Consider the following 19,956-nt stretch of genomic DNA (forward strand, 5'->3'; position numbering starts at 1 on the left):
CTACCTTTTAGTTATCGTGAATGGTGCTTCTGTGACTGTTCATGAATACATGTTTGTTTGACTATCTTGTTTTCTGTTCTTTTGGGAATAAATGTAGGAGTGGAATTGCTGAGTCATATGGTAATTCTATGTTTAGTTTTTTGAGGAATTGCCAAACTATTTTCCTCAGCAGTTGGACCATTTTACATTCTCGCCAGCAGTGTACAAGGGTTTCAATTTCACCACTTTGTTGCTGACGCTTGTTACTACTACTTTATGTTAATGTCTCTCCATCATTTGAGTTGTTGGAAGGATATTTCCCTGATGGGGTTCTAAAAAATAGCACATGTGAACTCTGATAAGTTCTTGACTGTTGATGACAGTTTTCCATGTCCACCGTTTGGTTGGATAGAACATAACCTTAGCTTCTGTTCTTTCCTTGATTATCTTAAATGGAATAATATTCTCCTTTGGCATATAGCATCGCTGTGGGATTATGACAGTGTACTTTTCAGTTACTTGTTCTTTTTGTTAGATGCCCCCCCTCCCTTTTAATTGATAATTTACAAATAATTTGGTTTTGTTGCTGGTGGTTTTTGATCTGTTTTTCCCAGGTATGCAGTGTGCATTTTCGGTATATAGTTTCATAGCTATTTAAATATGAGGGTTTTTTTTCTTGAATTACATCATTCAATACTTGTTCTGTTCTTGTGCTTTGATTTTATTCTTTCAGAATTTAATTTTTTTTTAGAATGAGAGTGTTGCATGAGCGGGGAGAAAGGCAGAGGAGGAGAGAGTCTTAAGCAGGCTCCATGCCAGCACGGAGCCTGATGTGGGGCTCAGTATGACCCTGAGATCATGATCTGAGCAGAAATCAAGAGATGAATGCTTAACCGACCGAGCCACCCTGGTGCTCTGGGTGAATTCTATAGTTATGTGAATTATTTTTCCAAACAAATTTTAAAAATCAAAAAGCCTCTACCATTGCTTTTGATATCTTTCTAGACTTCTCTCTGCACTTTTTTTTTTCATTGTTTTTATGTTGGATATTTTCAAGTATTCAACACAACAAAGAATTTTATAGTGAACATTCTTAAGCTGCCACTTGGGTTCTATTTATAACATTAACAGTACTTGTTTTGTCATGTACCTATTCATCTATTCATCCTTCTGTCTATCCACCAATTTGTTTTGGTGCATCTCAAAATAGTGCACATCTATCTGTATACTTATCCCCAAATACTAAAGTATGCATAGTAATCAGAAATCAGTGTTTTATAGTTTTTGGTTTTTTATTTAATGACACACTCAATTTTTAAATGTTCATTTGCTGAGTTTTGACAAGTGCACACATCTTTGTAACTAGTACCCTTATCATGAAATAGACCATCTTGGACAAGTTTCCTCAGGCCTTCATCCCCAGGGGCAGCCACTTAGGGGATTTTTCATTTTAGGGGCTCATGGATTACAATTCCCTGTTCTAGAACTTTTAAAGTGTTGTGTTTTTTTTTTAATTTAAGATTTTTGAGTTTATTTATTTATTTATTTAAAAAAAATTTTTTTTAACATTTTATTTATTTTTGGGACAGAGAGAGACAGAGCATGAATGGGGGAGGGGCAGAGAGAGAGGGAGACACAGAATCTGAAACAGGCTCCAGGCTCTGAGCTGTCAGCACAGAGCCTGATGCGGGGCTCGAACTCACGGACTGTGAGATCATGACCTGAGCCGAAGTTGGCCGCTTAACCGACTGAGCCACCCAGGCGCTCGAGTTTATTTATTTTGAGAGAGAGAGAGTGCCCATGTGTGAGCTGGGAAGGGACCTAGAGAGTGAAAGAGAGAGAATGAGAGAAAAGAATCCCAAGCAGTTTCAGGGAGGAGCTATACCTTATGATTGTGACATCGTGACCTGAACTGAAACCAAGAGTTGGACGCTTAACTCACTGAGCTATGCAGGCGCCCCTAGAACTTCTTATAAATGCAGTCATATAGTATGTAGTTTTGTGTAAGACTTCTTTTGCTTTGCATAAAACTTGAGTTTGACTTAGTTGTTGCATGTGTCATTTGTTCCTCGTGTGTGCTGACTAGTGTGCCATTATAGGGTTATTGTTTTCTTGATGGACACTGGCTTTTCCCAGTTTTATTGCTATTAGGGAAAAAAACTCATAAAATTTTTTTTGGCGGGGCATGGGGCGCCTGGGTGGCTCAGTTGGTTGAGTGTCTGACTTTGGCTCAGGTCATGTTCTCACAGTTCATGAGTTCAAGCCCCATAGTGGGCTCACTGCTGTTAGAGTGGAGCCTGCTTTGGATCTTCTGTCTCCTTCTCTCTCTGCCTCTCCCCTGCTCATGCTCTCTCTCTCAGAGATAAATACAATATTAAAAACATAAAAAAATTATTTTTATGTTTATTTTTGAGAGAGAGAGAGTGTGGACGAGAGCCGGGAGGGGCAGAGAGAGAGGGAAGAGAGAATCCTATGCAGGCTCTGCACTGACAGTGAGGCTTCAACTCATGAACCATGACCTTAACCAGAATCAAGAGCTGGACTCTCAACTGCCTGAGCCACCCAGGTGCTCAGGAAAAAACTCATTTTAAACGGTCACCAACACGTAAGGGATTCAGTTGTTTTATGTCCTCATCAATATTGGCATAGGTGGTCTTAAATTTTGGCTCTTCTGGTGTGTTGTATATTCTGTACCTCAGAGATACAATTCATAAAAGTCATACTCTTAAAGTGTGTAATCAGTGGGTTTTAATACGTTCACAAAATTTGTAGCCATTACCACAAGGAAGTTGTAGAATATTTTCATCATCTCATAAACCCTGGATGAGCTGTCAAGCTATTAAAAAACTTGGAGAAACCCTAAATGTATATTTCTAAACAAAAGAAGCCAGTTTGAGAAGGTTCCATGCTGTTTGATTTCAGGGGGAGTGAGCGATGAATAGGTGGAGCATAGGATTTTTAGGGCAGTGAAGCTATTCCATATGCCTTTATCAAGCTGGATACTTACCATCATACATTTGTCAAAGCCTATAGAACCCTAGTTTATATTACTATATGTGTCTGTATTGGGAAGGTATCATGCTAATGCAAGATGTTAATAGGAGAATTGTGGGGGGCTGGTGAGGGGTATGTGGGAATTCTCTGTACTTTCTGTATATTTCTCTGTAAACCTAAAACTGAAAGTGTTTGAAGGAAAAAAAAAAAAAAGGAAAAAAAGAAATTGTACCCATTTGCTGTCTTTCATCATCTGTTTCTCCTACTGCAGCCCTAGGCAGCTATTCTTCTGCTTTTTGGATTTGCCCACTCTGAACATTGCATACAAATGGAGTCCTATAATATGTTTTCTTCTTTTTTAAAAAAAATTTTTTTAAGGGCGCTGGGGTGGCTCACTTAAGCGTTTGACTTCTGCTCAGGTCATGATCTCACAGTTTGTGGGTTTGAGCCCCGCGTTGGGCTCTTTGCTGACAGCTGAGAGCCTGGAGCCTGCTTCAGATTCTGTGTCTCCCTTTCTCTGTCCCTCTCTCTCTCAAAAATAAAAAATTTTTAAATGTTTTTTAATTATTTTTGAGAGAGAGCGAGAGAGAGTGCTCAAGCGGGAGAGAGGCAGAGAGAGAGGGAAACAGAAGATCTGAAGCCGGCTCCGCGCTGTGAGTACAGAGCCCCATGTGGAGCTTGAACTCATGAAACGAACCGTGAGATCATGAACTGAGCCGAAATCGAGAGTTGGCTCTTAATCCACTGAGTCACCTGGGCGCCCCTAATATGTGTTCTTTTTTGATTGGCTTCTTTCACCTCACATAATTTTTTAAAAGTTTAATAACCATCTTTTAACCAATATTAGTCTCTGTTACTATATTCATTCCTTTTTATTCCTGAATACTGCTTGATGGACATTAGGTTTTTTTCTACTTTTTTGGCTGTTGTGAAGAATATTTATGTGCAATTTTTTGTGTGGACTTGTGTTTTCAGTTAGTTTGGTTGTATACCTGGAGTGGAATTGTTGGGTCATACGGTAACACTGTGTTTAACATTTTGAGGAATTGACAAATCCTTTGCCAAAGTAGCCACCATTTTGTATTCTCACCAGGAATATGTGAAGGGTCCAATTTCTTTACATTCTTGCCAATACTTTTTATTACCTACCTTTTGATTATAGCCATGTATTCCCCACATAAAAGTGGAATGTGATTTGAACCTATTGCTGTTTTTTTCATAGAGGCAAATTTCTGGAGATGTGCGATGATCTCTTAGCTAGAGTGGAGCCACCACTTCGTAGTGTTTTGGAACAGGCCAGTAAGTATTATTGTGACTGAGTTGTTTGTATAATTCAGGCTCTTTGGAAAATGTCATTTATAACTTTTTGTTAAAGTTATATACATTTTCATTGTATGAACTGCTTTATTGCTGCATGAAGCTTCTTGTTATCTATATTTTTCCTCTGGAGCACCCCAGCCCCACCCTTTTGATCATATTGTCCAGTGAAATCTAATAATTTTCTCGAGTTAATTCAGACTCACAGATGGATATAAGCATCTCATTTATTGGTAAAAATTGTCTTTTGCATTGCTGCTTATTCTAGTCTTAAAGTCTTTTCTGTCAGTGAATCTTTTGCTGACTGAGAAATACAGCAAAGGGAGGATGTGATAACCACATAGCTATTTTAACAGGATGCTTTAATTTTATCTCTAGCTAAAAGTAGAAGTTTGATTTAGGAATGTATCCTTAATTTTTCTAAAACCTTCAACATACTTTTATTTGGAACCCACTGTTGTGTTGGTTGCTGAGTATTTCAGTGTGTTGAGATATACTGTCATCTTGACAAAGGCCCAGCTCTTAAATCAGAGTGACTATGGCACACTGGCATGTACTTTTCCATACTGGGATATCCATTTCTTTAAATAGCCCTTCTCAACATATCGTCAGTATTTGTTGCATAAAATGTGGTGTTAGTATTTTATGAATGACTGAAGACGTTTGATGTGCACCTTCTTTACTTCTTTTATAAGGAGGCCGTACCTGTATTATTAATGTTCTAGATGGAATATTCAGGTGGCTAGACGTGCTTTGAATGCTTTTTCTTTCATGCCACATCAGGATCACTCAGTATTTCAAGGCTCTCTTATATTTCCTTTGGCTAGGTTAAGTATTGGTGTTTAAACAATTCTTTGGTACTGTTTCAGAGATTACAGGGCCTGTACACTGCAGGGCATTGAGTATTCCTGGCACTCACCTCTTAAGTCCCAGTATTGTGCCACACTGTCCTTGTTATTTTGTGCATTAAAACATAACCTACTTGGGTCACCTGGGTGGCTCAGGAGGTTAAGCGCCCGACTTTGGCTCAGGTCATGATCTCACAGTTCACAGGTTCCAGCCCCACATCAGGCTCTGTGCTGGCTGGCTGTGCAGGCTGAGCCTGCTTGGAATCCCCCCCCACCCCTGCCCCCCAGAGAGAAAGAGAGAGAGAGAGAGAGAGAGAGAGAGAGAGAGAGAGACAGAGAGACTGTGTGTGTGTGTGTGTGTGTGTGTATGTATGTATGTATATGTATGTATGGGTAGTGGTGGTGGTGGCTGTGGGGTGAAGGAGTGGTGCGGTTTTGTTACGTTTTAAGTTACTTTGTGTTAAGATGTTACATTGCTCTTATTTCAATGCAAAGTACTAATTTATTTTTATTTTTTTTAATTAAAAAAATTTTTTAAGATTTTTTTATTTGAGAGAGAGAGAGAGAGGATGCATGTGATGCATATATGTGTGTGGGAGGGGCAGAAGGAGGGAGAGAGAGAATCCTAAGCAGGCTCTATGCTGTCGGTGCAGAGCCCGTCATGGGGCTTAGTCTCACAAATTGTGCGATCATGACCTGAGCTGAAATCAAGAGTCAGACGCTTAACTGACTGAGCCACCCTGCTGCCCCGTAAAGTACTAAAGATTGTTTTAATCTAAATCTTCTAATCATCTTAAAATAGAGTTAAAGAAAGAAGATATTTATGCAGTGGAGATAGTTGGTGGTGCGACACGAATCCCTGCAGTGAAAGAGAAGATCAGCAAATTTTTTGGAAAAGAACTTAGTACAACATTAAATGCTGATGAAGCGGTCACTCGAGGCTGTGCGTTGCAGGTGAGCTTTCTTTCATAGGTAGTCAGCCATTTATAGGTTATTGTTCCCAGATGGCTTTGCTTTTCTGTATTCACTAATAATCTGAGGTCACCTCAGGATGATCTGTAGGTGTAAGGTTCTGAAATTTTAGTTTTTAAAATGGATATCACAGGTGGTATTGATAAATGGAATTGTACCCTGTAATACACAGTAAGATAAATTAATTTATTAGAAGCATATGTAAGCCTGAGATATTATGAGAATTTGGCATACTAATCGTCTATATATGAAGTAATCTTCTACGTCAGTTAAGTAAAGGTTTAAGTTAATGGGAAAATGGTAAGTAATGGCTGGAAGATAATTCGACAAATGATAACAAGTTTTTAAAACCACTTAGACATCATTAAATAATTAATGTAAATACTTAAAAACCATTGATGGTTTTTTGAAGTTATTATTTATACATCTCATAATAGTTCATAATGTCTGTACTTGTCATATGGAATTTTTAAAAATTATTATTCTAGTGTGCAATCTTATCGCCTGCTTTCAAAGTCAGAGAATTTTCTATAACTGATGTAGTACCATATCCAATATCTCTGAGATGGAATTCTCCAGCTGAAGAAGGGTCAAGGTAATAACACTTATTATTTTTATATTTAAAGTTAACTTAGTATTAGGTCTGAGTAAAATATTGCCCTCTGTTTCACCTTTTACAAATCCGTAACGTTTTGTCACAGTGCATGAAGCAGAGTGATGCCTTACTTTAGTCTTGAGAATAAATTTGTGTCCTTATTTAGTTTCCTGTTGATCCGACTGAAATAATTGAAGCCTTTTATGTGCTTATTGAAGTATATTCCTTTTCTTAAAATTGATTTTATACGTATGTATAGATAGACATGTCGGTTTTTTATTTTCCTTGGAAGCTCTTCTATCCTGGAAATGACGCCAGATGAGAGAGCAAGAGAAGAGTAACTAGAGCCATGCTATAATTACTAACATAGCGGACATTGGTAAAAGTGTTCAGGAATATCTTAAATTGGTGTGTTTTTGTCTTTTTCCTTTATCTAGTGACTGTGAAGTCTTTACAAAAAATCATGCTGCTCCTTTCTCTAAAGTACTCACCTTTTATAGAAAGGAACCTTTCACTCTTGAGGCCTATTATAGCTCTCCGCAGGATTTGCCCTATCCAGATCCTGCTATAGGTAAGTAGAGTTGGGAATTAAAAAAAAAAAAAAAAAAAAAAGTACTTGGGAGAACTGGGATAGCAGAGCAAATACAATATTCTGAAGTTTAGTTCATACACAAAAAACCTTTGCCAGTCTTTTTACCAGTTCAGTACTAGCAGGATGGTTTTTATTTAATTTGGTCTCCTATTATGTGGGCAGTTATTTCTTGGTTAACGAACATAGTGGGTATACCTTGCACATAATATTCCTAGGTACTGAAAAAGAGTTAAATTCAGTTTTGACCATAACACAGAGTTATACACAGAAAATCATTAGGAAATTGTTATATCAGTACCCTAGGTCATGGATCCATGTTGGTTAGAGTCTTCATAGACTCTCAGAAACTCTTACAATCTGGAAATAATACCAGGTAAAGAGAGAGAAATTAGAGTTACATGATAATTACAGACTTAGAATGCATGAGTCAAGTATAGGAATACCATGAATGATACTTAGAAGCTATGGGAAAGGTAATCTCTGTTTTCCTCATTTATAAACTGGAATAAGAATGATCATTCATATTTTGCAGAGGTTTGTGAATTATAAAACTTAAGTAAAACTCTGGTATACTAACTGACTCAGTATATGGCAATTTTTTGGTAAATGACAGAAGCAGTATGGAATCCCTGGGTTTGTTTTTTTTTTTCAGTAGTGGAGAAGGTGACATTGGTTTAGGAACTTATTTGGCAGTGGCATATAAAGATGAATTGTAGTAAGGGACCAATGGTAAGGGAATGTTTGGAGGGTTAGGAGACGTTTGAATCCTTAATTAGGACAAGGTACTAAGAGTTCGACTATTTGTGAAAGAAGAAGGAGAAATCTGATGATCATGTAAGCTTGTAAGAGTATTTGAAGCATCATGTTACTGACTTACACTGGGAAATGGGCATAACCTGGCGATATAGGCATATATTCATGTTTGAATTCGTCCTCTCAGGTCATATTTTCTCTTTTGTCTCATATGTCCCTAGCTCAGTTTTTAGTTCAGAAAGTCACTCCTCAGTCTGATGGCTCCAGTTCAAAAGTGAAAGTCAAGGTGCGAGTAAATGTCCATGGCATCTTCAGTGTGTCTAGTGCATCTCTAGTGGAAGTGCTCAAGTTTGAGGAAAATGAGGAACCAATGGAAACAGATCAGAATGCAAAGGAGGAAGAGGTAATTTGGATGTTTTATACCAGAGGTGACTTGGCTAGAAATTCTAGCAAATTTACTGGGTGGCAAGGGAGGAACTTTGTGACAGAGTGCTGAGGGTGAGTTTGCACGTGTCCCCTTATTCAAGCAGATACGTCTTTATACAATCTTTCAGTTATTTTTGATTCTGATTACTGAAGAATGCTTGGAGTCTCAGTTATTTTCACAAGTAGATTGTATTCTCATTGGAATCATGCACTGGGCCTCATCCTTCTTGTGCATCAAAATCAAGGCTTTATGAAACTACTGAGTCTCCAGAGATTTTATTGAGTTGGTCTGGATTAAGGCCCAGGTATCAGTTGTAGAAGCCTCCGAGGTCCTTCTAATGTGCTGCAGGCATTGAGAGCCAAGAATTGAGGTCTCCACAAACTTTACTTTATCATTATTGTCAGCCTTTGTTCTTTTAACAGAATTCTGAAGGTGTTCAGCTCCCCTAATACATGCAGTGGTTGTACTTGGGAGGATGAAAAGACTAATTTAAAAACTTGAAAGTCTCCAGACTTTTGAGAGAAATTTACTCATGAGGAAGCTGGAAGAAACTCCTTTCTCTTCAGAAACGTTTGTTAAATATTGCCACACTGCATCAGATGAGTTTACAAAGTAGTAAAGTACACTGCTGTGGTTTACAGAGTAGTTCCACAGCCACCCTGGTTTACATAACAACTGTTACTCCCTTGTGCAGATGTATGAACTGAGATCCAGAGAGGAAGACTTCCCTATTAGAGATAACATATGTCATAGCTGGAATTGGAGTCTAGGTATTCTGAGTGCTGATAATTGAGCAGGAATTATCTACCATGTGATTTTGCCTCTGTGTTAGGAGGGTTGCTTATTCTTTCATTAGTGTTTCCTAGTTTCGGGATTTGATATGACCTGTTTTCCAGAAGATGCAAGTGGATCAGGAGGAACCACATGCTGAAGAGCAGCAGCAGCACACGCCAGCAGAGAATAAGGCAGAGTCTGAAGAAATGGAGGTATAAGTTGTGTGTGTGTGTGTGTGTGTGTGTGTGTGTGTAATTATTTTTTTTTGAGAGAGAGAGACGGAGGGCATCAGTGGGGGAGGGGCAGAGAAAGGGTGAGAGAATCCCAAGCAGGTTCCATGGTGTCGGCATGGAGCCCAGCATGGCACTTGTTCGCACAAACTGCAAGATCACGACCTGAGCCGAAATCAAGAGTCAGGTGTTCAACCTACCCAGGTGCCCCATAGTTGTGTTTGAATGTGATTTGTAATCTCTTCACATCGATGGTTTGGCTGAGATAGTGCATCTTCGAAGGTAGTTACGCATCTGACCCTTGAATAATGCGCAGGTTAAGGATCCTGGCCCCTATGCAGTAAAAAGCCTGTGTATAACGTCTGGCTCCCCCAAAAGTTGACTAGTGGCCTACTGTTGACCAGAAGCCCTACTAGTCACAAAATAAGTAGTTGATTAACTCCTTTTGTATGTTACATGTATTAAATATTGTATTCTTACAAGAAGATAAGCTAGAGAAAAAATGTTACTAAGAAAATCATAAAGCAGAGACCATGCACTTGGAGTACTGTACTGTTTCAAAAAGAAATCCATATATGCATGGACCTGTGCGGTTCAAACCTGTATTATTCAAGGGTCAGCTGTGTTAGGAATTCTCCATGTATTTGAAACTTTTCAGCAAGATTTTATAGTGTGTTTGGAAAGTGTTTGGCTAGAACATTGAACTGTAGTCCATGGTATGTGGGAAGAATGTACTCAGAAACTAGTTTTGCTAGGTTGTGATTGGTTCTTGTTGGTTTCTGCATGGCTGTTGCTGTTAGTCATCCTACCTATAATTTATTTTTTACTGATAAATGGGACATAATTTTTTCAAATTTTGTTATCTCTCTGACACTTGTCTTTTGTCTAAAGATAGTGTTTTAAATAATAAGGTATATCCTAACTACCTATTTGAAAATATATACGTAACACTGTTGAATCCTTCACGATCCTATTTTTTTTATTTATTATTTTTTTAAATTATTCTTGAGAGAGTGAGAATGCGCCCATGTGCGTGGTGGGGGTGGGTGTGGTGCAGGTAGAGAGAGAGGGAGAGAGAGGATCCCACAACAGCTGTCAGCATGGAGCCTGACTTGAGGCTTGATCTCATGAACCACAAGATCACGACCTGAGTGAGCCCAAATCCGGAGTCGGACACTTAACTGACTGAGCCGCCCAGGTGCCCCTGTGATCCTGTTCTTTAACTTGGTGACGTCCAAGTTTTCATGTTTAAATTTGTTGTCAGTATTGAAAACGTGTTTTCTTTCAACTTAGGATATTGCAATGTGTAGTCTAACCTTTGTAAGGTATTTCTGATTGTTTGGCAGAACCTGTAGATGGCTTAAGTCTGTAAACTCATTTTTTTTTTTTTTAAGTTTTTGTTTTTAAGTTTATTTCTGAGAGAGAGAGAGAGCAGGGGAGGGGCAGAGAGAGAGGGAGACAGAATTCCAAGCAGGCTCTGTACTGTCAGCACAGAGCCTGATGTGGAGCTCGGACTCCCAGAACTGTGAGATCATGACTAGAGCTGAAACCAAGTCATGATCTGAATTGCTGAATTGACTGGGCCCCCAGGCGGTGCTGTTAACTCATTTTCACATCTGCTTATTAGTATATTTGAAATTATTGTGAGTGTGCAAATCATAAAAAAGAATAATGGTCAGAGGAAGTGGAAAAGCCTACTTATAGGCCTTTTCCAAGGTAGAAAACCATTCATGGTGAGTGGTTGAGGGCAACAGTCTGAGGGAGTAGTACTTTGTGTGTATATGGAGAACTGTCGAGGAGAAAGGAAAGGTGCTCTGTCCCTTCCCCTCCTAGTGCTGTGGAGCTGTGGGAAATTTCAGTGGGCTGGTTAGGCTTCTTCGTTGACGTGGCTTGAGAACTGACACCTTTCCTAGTATGAAATTAAATGCAAATGATAAATTTTAGAAACTGACTTAACTTGGATAGGAGGTGGGGGAAATGGCTTTGAAATTGTGCCTTGTATCATACAGCAAATTGAATTCCAGATAAGTTAGGTAGTTAAAAAAAACAACAAAACAACAAATGAATATTTTTCCAGTCTTTGGATCAGGGAGGGCTTTGAAAGCATGAAAGCAATGAAAGTTATCCCAAAGGAAAAAAAGGGATACATTTAACAATAAAGACTTATATAGATATATGGACAAATAATACAAAGTTAAAGCGGAAAAAGTCAGTTGAGGGAAAAAAATCACTAAAATGCTAAGAGATGTTGGTTGATAAATGCCAAGGGAATATGAAGAAATAGGTAAGTGTGTGAGATAAGGTTATTTTTTTTAATAAAGTGTATTTATTTTGAGAGAGAGAGAGAGAGCAAGAGCGCTCATGTGCAAGTGGGAGAGGAACAGAGAAAGAGGGAGCAAGAGAGAATCCCAAGCAGGCTCTGCATTGACAGCATGGAAATATGAGGTTTGAATTCACAAGCCAGGAGTGAGATCATGACCTGAGCTGAAATCAAGACTCAGATACCTAACTGAGCCATCCAGGCACACCAAGGTTATTGACCCAAAGAAAATCATAGATAATGGTAAACAAATTCGTTTGTGGCGAGGGTGTGGTGGATGGATTGTCTGATTCTTTGTGAGAATGTAAATTGGTATAGACGATCTGGAAATCATATTGGTAATAGGTTTCTGAACCATAAATTCATATCTTTCCCTAATATCATATCCAAATCTGTATGTTTAGATAAGATTGGAAGAAAATTGGAGAAGATTTAATAGTGATTATGTGTTGGGACGTCTGGCTGGCCCAGTCGGTTAAGTGTCCGACTTTGACTAAAGTCATTATCTCACAGCTCTTGGGTTTGAGCCTTGCGTCGGGCTGTATGCTGACAGCTCTGAGCCTGGAGCCTGCTTAGGAGACTGTGTCTCCCTTGCCCTCCACCCCCCCCCCCCACTTGTGCTCTGTCTCTCAAAAATAAAGAAAACATTAAAACATTAAAAAAAGTTGTGATTATGTGTTGATTGTGGGATTATGGGAGGTTTTGTGTGTGTTTACGCAGTGCGGCAGTATTCGGTATATTTACCTTGTGATGTAGCCAGTCTTCTAAACGTTTTCATCTTGCTGTTTGGAAACTCTGTGCCTATTAAACAGCAACTCCCCGTTCCTACATGTCCCGTACCCCCAGCCCCTGGCACCCACCATTACTTCTGTGGCTGTGGATTTGACTACTCACAGTATTTATATTTTTAACTTTGCAGATACTATAAGAAGTAGCCCCAGGTTATTGAGATTAGAATACAAAGTGATAAAAAAGCAAAAAGAACTCTTGAAATGGAAGTTTAAGGTGGCCCATATATGTTTGTTAATAGTGATTTCTTGTTATTTTAGACCTCTCAAGCTGGATCAAAAGACAAAAAGATGGACCAACCACCCCAAGCCAAGAAGGCAAAAGTGAAGACCAGTACTGTGGACCTGCCCATTGAGAATCAGCTGTTATGGCAGATAGACAGAGAGATGCTCAACTTGTACATTGAAAATGAGGTGGTTATTTCCAGCCTCTTAGAACATTCAGCTAACTGATGAATATGGCCGTAGAGCTCAAACTCTTTGTCTAGTGACCATTATGGGGCTTGAGGCAGCAATTTTAGGTTTTTGGGTAATGCAAGGGCAAATCCCATGTAATGTCAAAATTCTTTTACGGTTATATGTCTATATTGCTAGAAGCTGTGTTACGAGATCTTTAACATTATGTCTTTGATTTAATGGTGGTATTGTTCATGTTCAGGTGTGTGAGTGTGTTTGTTCACTTGGGAGCTTGGCATGTTTGATGAGGTGGGTCATGGAAGTTGATGGTAGTAGAAATCAAAGCATCAAAGCATCAGTGGTAGTGCTATTTTGTTCATTAGTTCCTTTCCCTACTGCTAGTCAATACTGAACTCTTGTTATGGTGAGTGATGCAAGGTTTGGGACCCTGCAGCACAAATTATTGAATGAATTGTCTGCTGTTAGTTTTTTTTTTTTTTTTTTTTTTTTTTTAAATATCATGTATCCCTTGGATCTTAGATTTGTTTTATAGACTTATAGCATTTACACTGTGTGAATGATTTGATGTTTTTCTTTGGTATTGTGTAGTAATACTGCAGAGTATACCACCTTGTGACATTGAGCTGATAGTTTCTTAAAGTTCACTTGTCTTAAATTCTCTTCCTTATTTTTGCTTTTGAGTTTCTAAATATTGATAATTTCTATTTATTTTTTATTATAAAAAAATTTTTTTTTAACTTTTACTCAGTTTTCAGAGATAAGAATGTGAGCAGGTTAAGGGCAGAGAGGGAGAAGGAGACACAATCTGAATGAAGCAGGTTCCAGACTCCGAGCTGTCAGCACAGAGCCCGACACAGGGCTCGAACTCAGGAGCTGGGAGATCATGACCTGAGCTGAAGTCAGATGCTTAACTGACTGAGCCACCCAGGCGCCCCTATTTTTTTTCTAAGCACACCTACAAAACTCAGAGTTGATCTTCATAATTTATTGAGGACTAATATTTCCACTTCTCATTCATGGATGATTTGCAGAGCTAAGAGGATTTGGGGAAGAAGGATTCTCTCCTTGTAGGACGACATTAGTTAACATTTAAGAGGAACTCGTCTCAGCTGTCTGAATATCTAATGTGTACTTTTCTCAGGGTAAGATGATCATGCAGGATAAACTAGAGAAAGAGAGAAATGATGCCAAGAACGCTGTGGAAGAGTATGTGTACGAGATGAGGGACAAGCTTAGCGGCGAGTATGAGAAGTTTGTGAGTGAAGCTGTAAGTATGTGCCTGCCTATTCCATGTTTTCTGGGAGTGGCCTCAGCTGTATTAGGTAGAAAGGGAGCTGGCATCTGTAGGTATATGTTCAAATGATTAAAATGTGCTTTTCTGGGGGAAAAGTGTTGTATTTTTTTAGTGCAATGATTCCTAAAGGCTAGTCTTCATCATTTTTTGTTTGTTTTTATTGCATCACTTTTTGATACATTTGCATGCTATTATTTACCTTGTATTTAAAAAAAATCAGCTCACTTTTCTTTGAGGTTTACTGTTATTTTATTTCACTTTTAAAAAATTGAGGCGTAATTGATACATAAACATTATGTTAGTTTCAGGAGTACAACATAGTGACATGTGCAAACCTGAAATGATGACCGTAAGTCTAGTTAAACATCTGTCACTACACATAGTTACAAAAGTTTTTTTAAGATTTTATTTTTTTTATAGCTTACATATTTTCAAATGCTTTTTGTATTTCTGAAAATTTCAAACATCCAAATGTGTCCAAATTTTTAAACCTATCCCTTATGTACCAGAGAGAATTATAAAACTGTCTGCAGGTAACAAGCAAAATAATACTGCCAGTCTTGTTGTCTGTGTCTCCCTACTCCCCCCATATTTTAAAGGGAATTCAGATGCTGTAGTCTGTGCTTCTGACTTCACTGGCCAGTTGACTAATTTTTGTCATCACTAATTATATTTTATTCATCTTTAGGATCGTAACAGTTTTACCTTGAAATTAGAAGATACTGAAAACTGGTTGTATGAGGATGGAGAAGACCAGCCAAAGCAAGTTTATGTTGATAAATTGGCAGAATTAAAAGTAAGTGATTTTGGGGGGGCTGGGGAGAGAGAGACAGAGACAGACAGACAGACACCCAGGTGCTCCAGAGCATGCGACTCTTGATCTTGGGAGTTGTGAGTTCATTCCCCATGTTGGACCTAGTGCTTCCTTTTTTTTTCTTTCATTTTTAAATTAAAAAAAAAAAAAATTTTTTTTTTTTTAGCATTCATTTTTGAGGGACAAAGTATGAGTGGGGGAGGGGCAGAGAGAGAGGGAGACACAGACTCTGCAGCAGGCTCCAGGCCCTGAGCTGTCAGCACAGATACTGATGCGGGGCTTGAGGTCAAGAACCATGAGATAGTGACCTGAGCCGAAGTTGGATGCCTAACCGACTGAGCCACCTAGGTGCCCCCGTTATCTTTGTTTTAGAACCTTGTAGTAACAAAATTATTTTTCTGAAAATGGAGTTTAGCCTTAAAATGTTTCACTGAAGGAGATTGCATTCTTGATACAGAGGTGGAAAACCTAGCAAAACCTGTCCTAAAGGCCACTGTAATGCAATTGGGGGAGGGTTGTTATGTAACTTTTTTTTTTTAAAGTTTTATTTGTATTTATTTTGAGAAAGAGAGAGTGCGAGTCGGGTGGGGGTACAGAGACAGAGAGGGAGAGAGAGAATCTTAAGGAGGCCCCATGCTGCCAGCACAGAGTCCGATGTGGGGCTTGAACTCATGAAGCTGCGAGATCATGATCTGAGCTGAAACCAAGAATCGGATGCTTAACCGACTGAGCCACCCGGGAGCCCCATATAGCTTTGATTTTCAGTAAAGCAAAAACACCTGGTTTTGTATTAAAGAATCTGATCATTAAACTTAGGGTTGAAAGCACAAAAAAATGAAGGGGCTGAAAAAGTTCAGTTGGGAGAATGTTAGGGTGAAGATCTAAAGGCCCTTGGATCATTCCTGGTACACTGAATGTTTTAGTGCATGTCCAGGGTCATTGCCTTTTCTGTGAGTTAAGGGCTGCAAATGAATGAAGTGACTGTGTTTGAATAAAACTTTATTTAAAAAAAAAATAACAAAAAATGATCTAAGGTTGAGGCCTTTGTTTGCAAAAGGATGCAAATGCACAAGAAGAACTTTTCACCTTTCTGTGGATTACTTTGTTGTCAGACTGGGCCATTGTGACTCCCTTCTGAAATGGAATTGCTCAAGGACAGTGCCTTCAAATTTCCTGTCATTCTGGAAGGATACTAAGAGCTTCCAGAGAGATCCTTCAGATTGAGTTTTTTTGTTTTAGTTTTTATTATGGGCGATGTTCAAACACAGTAAAGTAGAACAGTAGTTTCAACTTTTGTCAGTTGATGACCAATTTTGTTTCATTTTTGCTCCCTTCCACTCCTAGGTATTTGATGAAAGTCTTTTGTGTTGTATTCAATCTGAAAATATTTCAGTATGTATTTAAAAGAAAATGCAACATTAAACTATGTATCATTATTACATTAAAAAATTCTTTCGTATCCCCCCCTACCACCCCCATCCCCTTTTTTAATGTTTATTTAGTTTGAGAGAGAGTGAGCAGGGTAGGGGGAGAGAGGGAGAGGGAGACAGAGAATCCTAAGCAGGTACCATCCTGGCAGTGCAGAGCCTGATGTGGGGGTTGAACTCAAAAACTGTGAAATCATGACCTTAGCCGAAACCAAGAGTCAGATGCTTAACTGGCCGAGCCGCTCAGGCTCCCCTTTATTTTTTTATTTTTTAATTAAAAAAATTTTTTAAATGTTTATTTTTGAGAGGGGGTGGGTAGGGGAGGGACAGAGAGAGAGGGAGACACAGAATACGAACCAGGCTCCAGGCTCTGGGCTGTCAGCACAGAGCCCAATGTGGGGCTCAAACCCACAAACTGTGGGACCATAATCTGAGCTGAAGTCGGATGCTTAACCAACTGAGCCACCAGGCGCTCCTTTAATACCACTTTAATGTTACTGTGTATTTAGTTTTCAAATTCCAGTTGTTTTATAAAGTATTTTTTAGTTAGTTTGACTCAGGAACCTCATAAGGACCATACATGCTCCTTTGTCTCCTCAGTTATCTTTCTGCCCCCTTAGTTATTAAACAAAACAAAACAAGACAAAAAAACTAGAAAATCTGATCTAGTTTTGTTTGCTTTTCTGCTTATTACTGTCTAATTTACTTCTGTGGTGTTTATTGCCATCTAATAAATTCATAGTTAGAACTAGAGAGTTCAGATTTAATTTACAAACTGTTTTTTTGGCACATGTGCTTCATACTTAGGATTGTGTATCACTATCGGGAGGCACCTATTTTTGGGTTGTCTCCCCACTGTGTTTTGAAAATTAGGACTCCAGTGACAAGTTGAACTGTGGCTCCACATGGAACCAGTATAGAGGTATATTCTCATATTTAGCCTAAGGATATATTTCACTGGGCTGGGGAGCATTATTGGGCTTTTTATATATAGCAAATGGAAATGAAATGTATTCCATAGTAGATCTCGGTAATAGTAGAGACAATACTACTTTGATAGTTTAAGCATTCTTTCGTCTGTTAAGAATCTAGGTCACCCTATTAAGATGCGATTCCAGGAATCTGAAGAAAGACCAAAATTATTTGAAGAACTAGGGAAACAAATCCAACAGTATATGAAAGTAATCAGCTCTTTCAAAAACAAGGTATCTATTTTTTTTTTTTGTTTGTTTGTTCCTTTCCCTACTTTTACTTTGGTAGAGTTAAGTTTTGAGGCATAACAGCTCTTTTCTTTTCTTTTCTTTTCTTTTCTTTTCTTTTCTTTTCTTCTTTTCAACTATTGTTCAATAATACTGCTGGGTTTTTTGTTTTGTTTTTTGGATGTTAGTGTAAAGTGTATGATATTTTATTGACTCTTACTAAGAACGCTGTGATTTGCTACTCTGTTTTAATAGGTAGAATCTGGAAGTGAGCAGTATTGTTCAGTTTCCTTTTCTTGCTCTGAAATGCTTATCATTTACTTAATCTGCTCTATCCTGGTCTTTCTGAGAACCATTAGGCATACAGTTTGGTTTGTTATGGAAAATTTTTTAAATGTTTATTTTTGAGAGAGAGACACAGAGTGCAGGTGTGAGAGGGGCAGAGAGAGACAGACACAGAATCCGAAGCAGGCTCCAGGCTTTGAGCTGTCAGCACAGAGCCTGCTGTAGGGCTTGAACTCATAAAAGGTTAGATCATGACTTGAGCCGAAGTCGGACACTTAACCAACTGAGCCACTCAGGCACCCCTCCCAAATTACTATTGAAGGGGCTGGGGTTTGGCCTGACGTCTGGCCCCACAAAGTATGGATTCTTAACCACTCGCTATAGTCCAGGTTCTTGATGGTCTGTCAGTGTAAGAAGCTTTGAGTGATAAATTGCGCTTATTTATTGAAAAAGAATTTGCTTCTGAAAGGTCTCCTTTATAAAATTGTTTTTGTTATTGTTCTGGTTCCTCACTAGTATGCCTAAACTTCAGTTCTCCTATCTAATGGCCTGTAACGTCATGTTTGTGAAATTATCTTCATAAGATTGTGTGTCAGGCCTGTGCTTTTTATGCTGTTGAAGTCTTTTAATTGCTATCTTATGTGTATATTTGGGCCTTAAGTCTGTTTCCTGAGTATTTTAAAAATTGGGGTTACTCTTTCTTGAAATTTTTTTTTAAGGAATTGAATTTCTATTGAGATTGTGAGGCTAAATGTGCTTCATTTTTGAAAAGCCTGTAACTTTCTGAAAGATGGCAGACAACTGGATATTTGGGTGGGTAGAGTATCATCCTTTGACCCTTGTCTGGTTGTCTCCTGGTTGCAGGAGGACCAGTATGACCATTTGGATGCTGCAGACATGATGAAGGTGGAGAAAAGCACAAATGAAGCCATGGAGTGGATGAATAACAAACTGAATCTGCAGAACAAGCAGAGTCTGACCGTGGATCCAGTTGTCAAGGCAAGAGAGATTGAAGCTAAAATTAAGGTAATTTATAGCCTTGATATTTAATTATCTTTTCTTGTCAGCCTTGTTATTAATTATTAACAATCCTTAAAGTGACACTTAGCTGGGAACTTCGTTACTACATCTTAGTTTCTGGCTTCTGGTTGGGAGACGGTGGGCTTGGGTTCATTTGAGTGGGTCACGTCAAATTTGTTATTTTGTAAGAACCCACGATTTTCTCTTCTGCCGTTCTAGGAGCTGATGAGTATCTGTAGCCCTATAATTTCAAAGCCCAAACCCAAAGTGGAACCTCCAAAAGAGGAGCAAAAAAATGCAGAGCAGAATGGACCAGTGGATGGACAAGGAGACAGCCCAGGCCCTCAGGCTGCCGAGCAGGGTACAGACACAGCTGTGCCTTCGGATTCAGACAAGAAGCTTCCTGAAATGGACATTGATTGATTCCAACAATTGTTTATATTAAAACAGACTATTATAAAGCTTTAAGTTGTCAACTTTGTTCTAAATATCAACTAGAGCAATCAAATACTGGAGATTTCTTAGTCAGTTTTTAGGGGATTTCGGGGGAGGGGATATAGGTAATGTATGGAGCATTTTGACTTCTAAATAGTTAGATACAGAAATTAAGTGCATTGTATCTTTTTCATAATGGTACTATTTAGAAGCCCAGTTAGTCTTACTTACCGAGCTTCTGCTTCACTCCTTTTATGTTTAATCATGCTTACACAAAGATAAGTTTGTTTTGGAAGGCTGAGCTATAGCAAAAGCTCTAACTACCTGTCAAGCAGACTTTTCATTGTGACCTGTGTGGCAGGAACTCTGGAAACTGTGCTTCAGAAATCTGTTGGAGAGATTGCCATGAAGGCTCCCTGCCTGGTGTGGGGATGGGGCTGGGGTCCCCCTCTTTCTGAGGGCTAGAGCATGGCATG

The 19,956-nt window shown here is 38.8% G+C and overlaps 1 protein-coding gene across 2 annotated transcripts in view; it reads left to right on the forward strand.

Annotated features, from left to right (window-relative positions):
* Positions 1-19,509, forward strand: part of HSPA4 (heat shock protein family A (Hsp70) member 4) — a 45,017-nt gene extending 25,508 nt beyond the window's left edge. For both annotated transcript variants that reach the window (XM_049649168.1, XM_049649169.1), the window contains 12 exons: positions 4,196-4,272; positions 5,941-6,092; positions 6,599-6,705; positions 7,143-7,276; positions 8,272-8,453; positions 9,374-9,463; positions 12,851-13,003; positions 14,148-14,273; positions 14,989-15,096; positions 17,627-17,746; positions 18,890-19,051; positions 19,265-19,509. In XM_049649168.1, coding sequence (XP_049505125.1) covers positions 4,196-4,272; positions 5,941-6,092; positions 6,599-6,705; positions 7,143-7,276; positions 8,272-8,453; positions 9,374-9,463; positions 12,851-13,003; positions 14,148-14,273; positions 14,989-15,096; positions 17,627-17,746; positions 18,890-19,051; positions 19,265-19,468 — 1,615 coding nt within the window. In that variant the 3' untranslated portion in view covers positions 19,469-19,509. The remainder of the gene's footprint in view (positions 1-4,195; positions 4,273-5,940; positions 6,093-6,598; positions 6,706-7,142; positions 7,277-8,271; positions 8,454-9,373; positions 9,464-12,850; positions 13,004-14,147; positions 14,274-14,988; positions 15,097-17,626; positions 17,747-18,889; positions 19,052-19,264) is intronic.
* The last annotated feature ends 447 nt before the right edge of the window (positions 19,510-19,956 follow it).

The sequence above is a fragment of the Panthera uncia genome (genome assembly GCF_023721935.1).
Source record: "Panthera uncia isolate 11264 chromosome A1 unlocalized genomic scaffold, Puncia_PCG_1.0 HiC_scaffold_17, whole genome shotgun sequence".
Taxonomy (NCBI): Eukaryota; Metazoa; Chordata; class Mammalia; order Carnivora; family Felidae; genus Panthera; species Panthera uncia.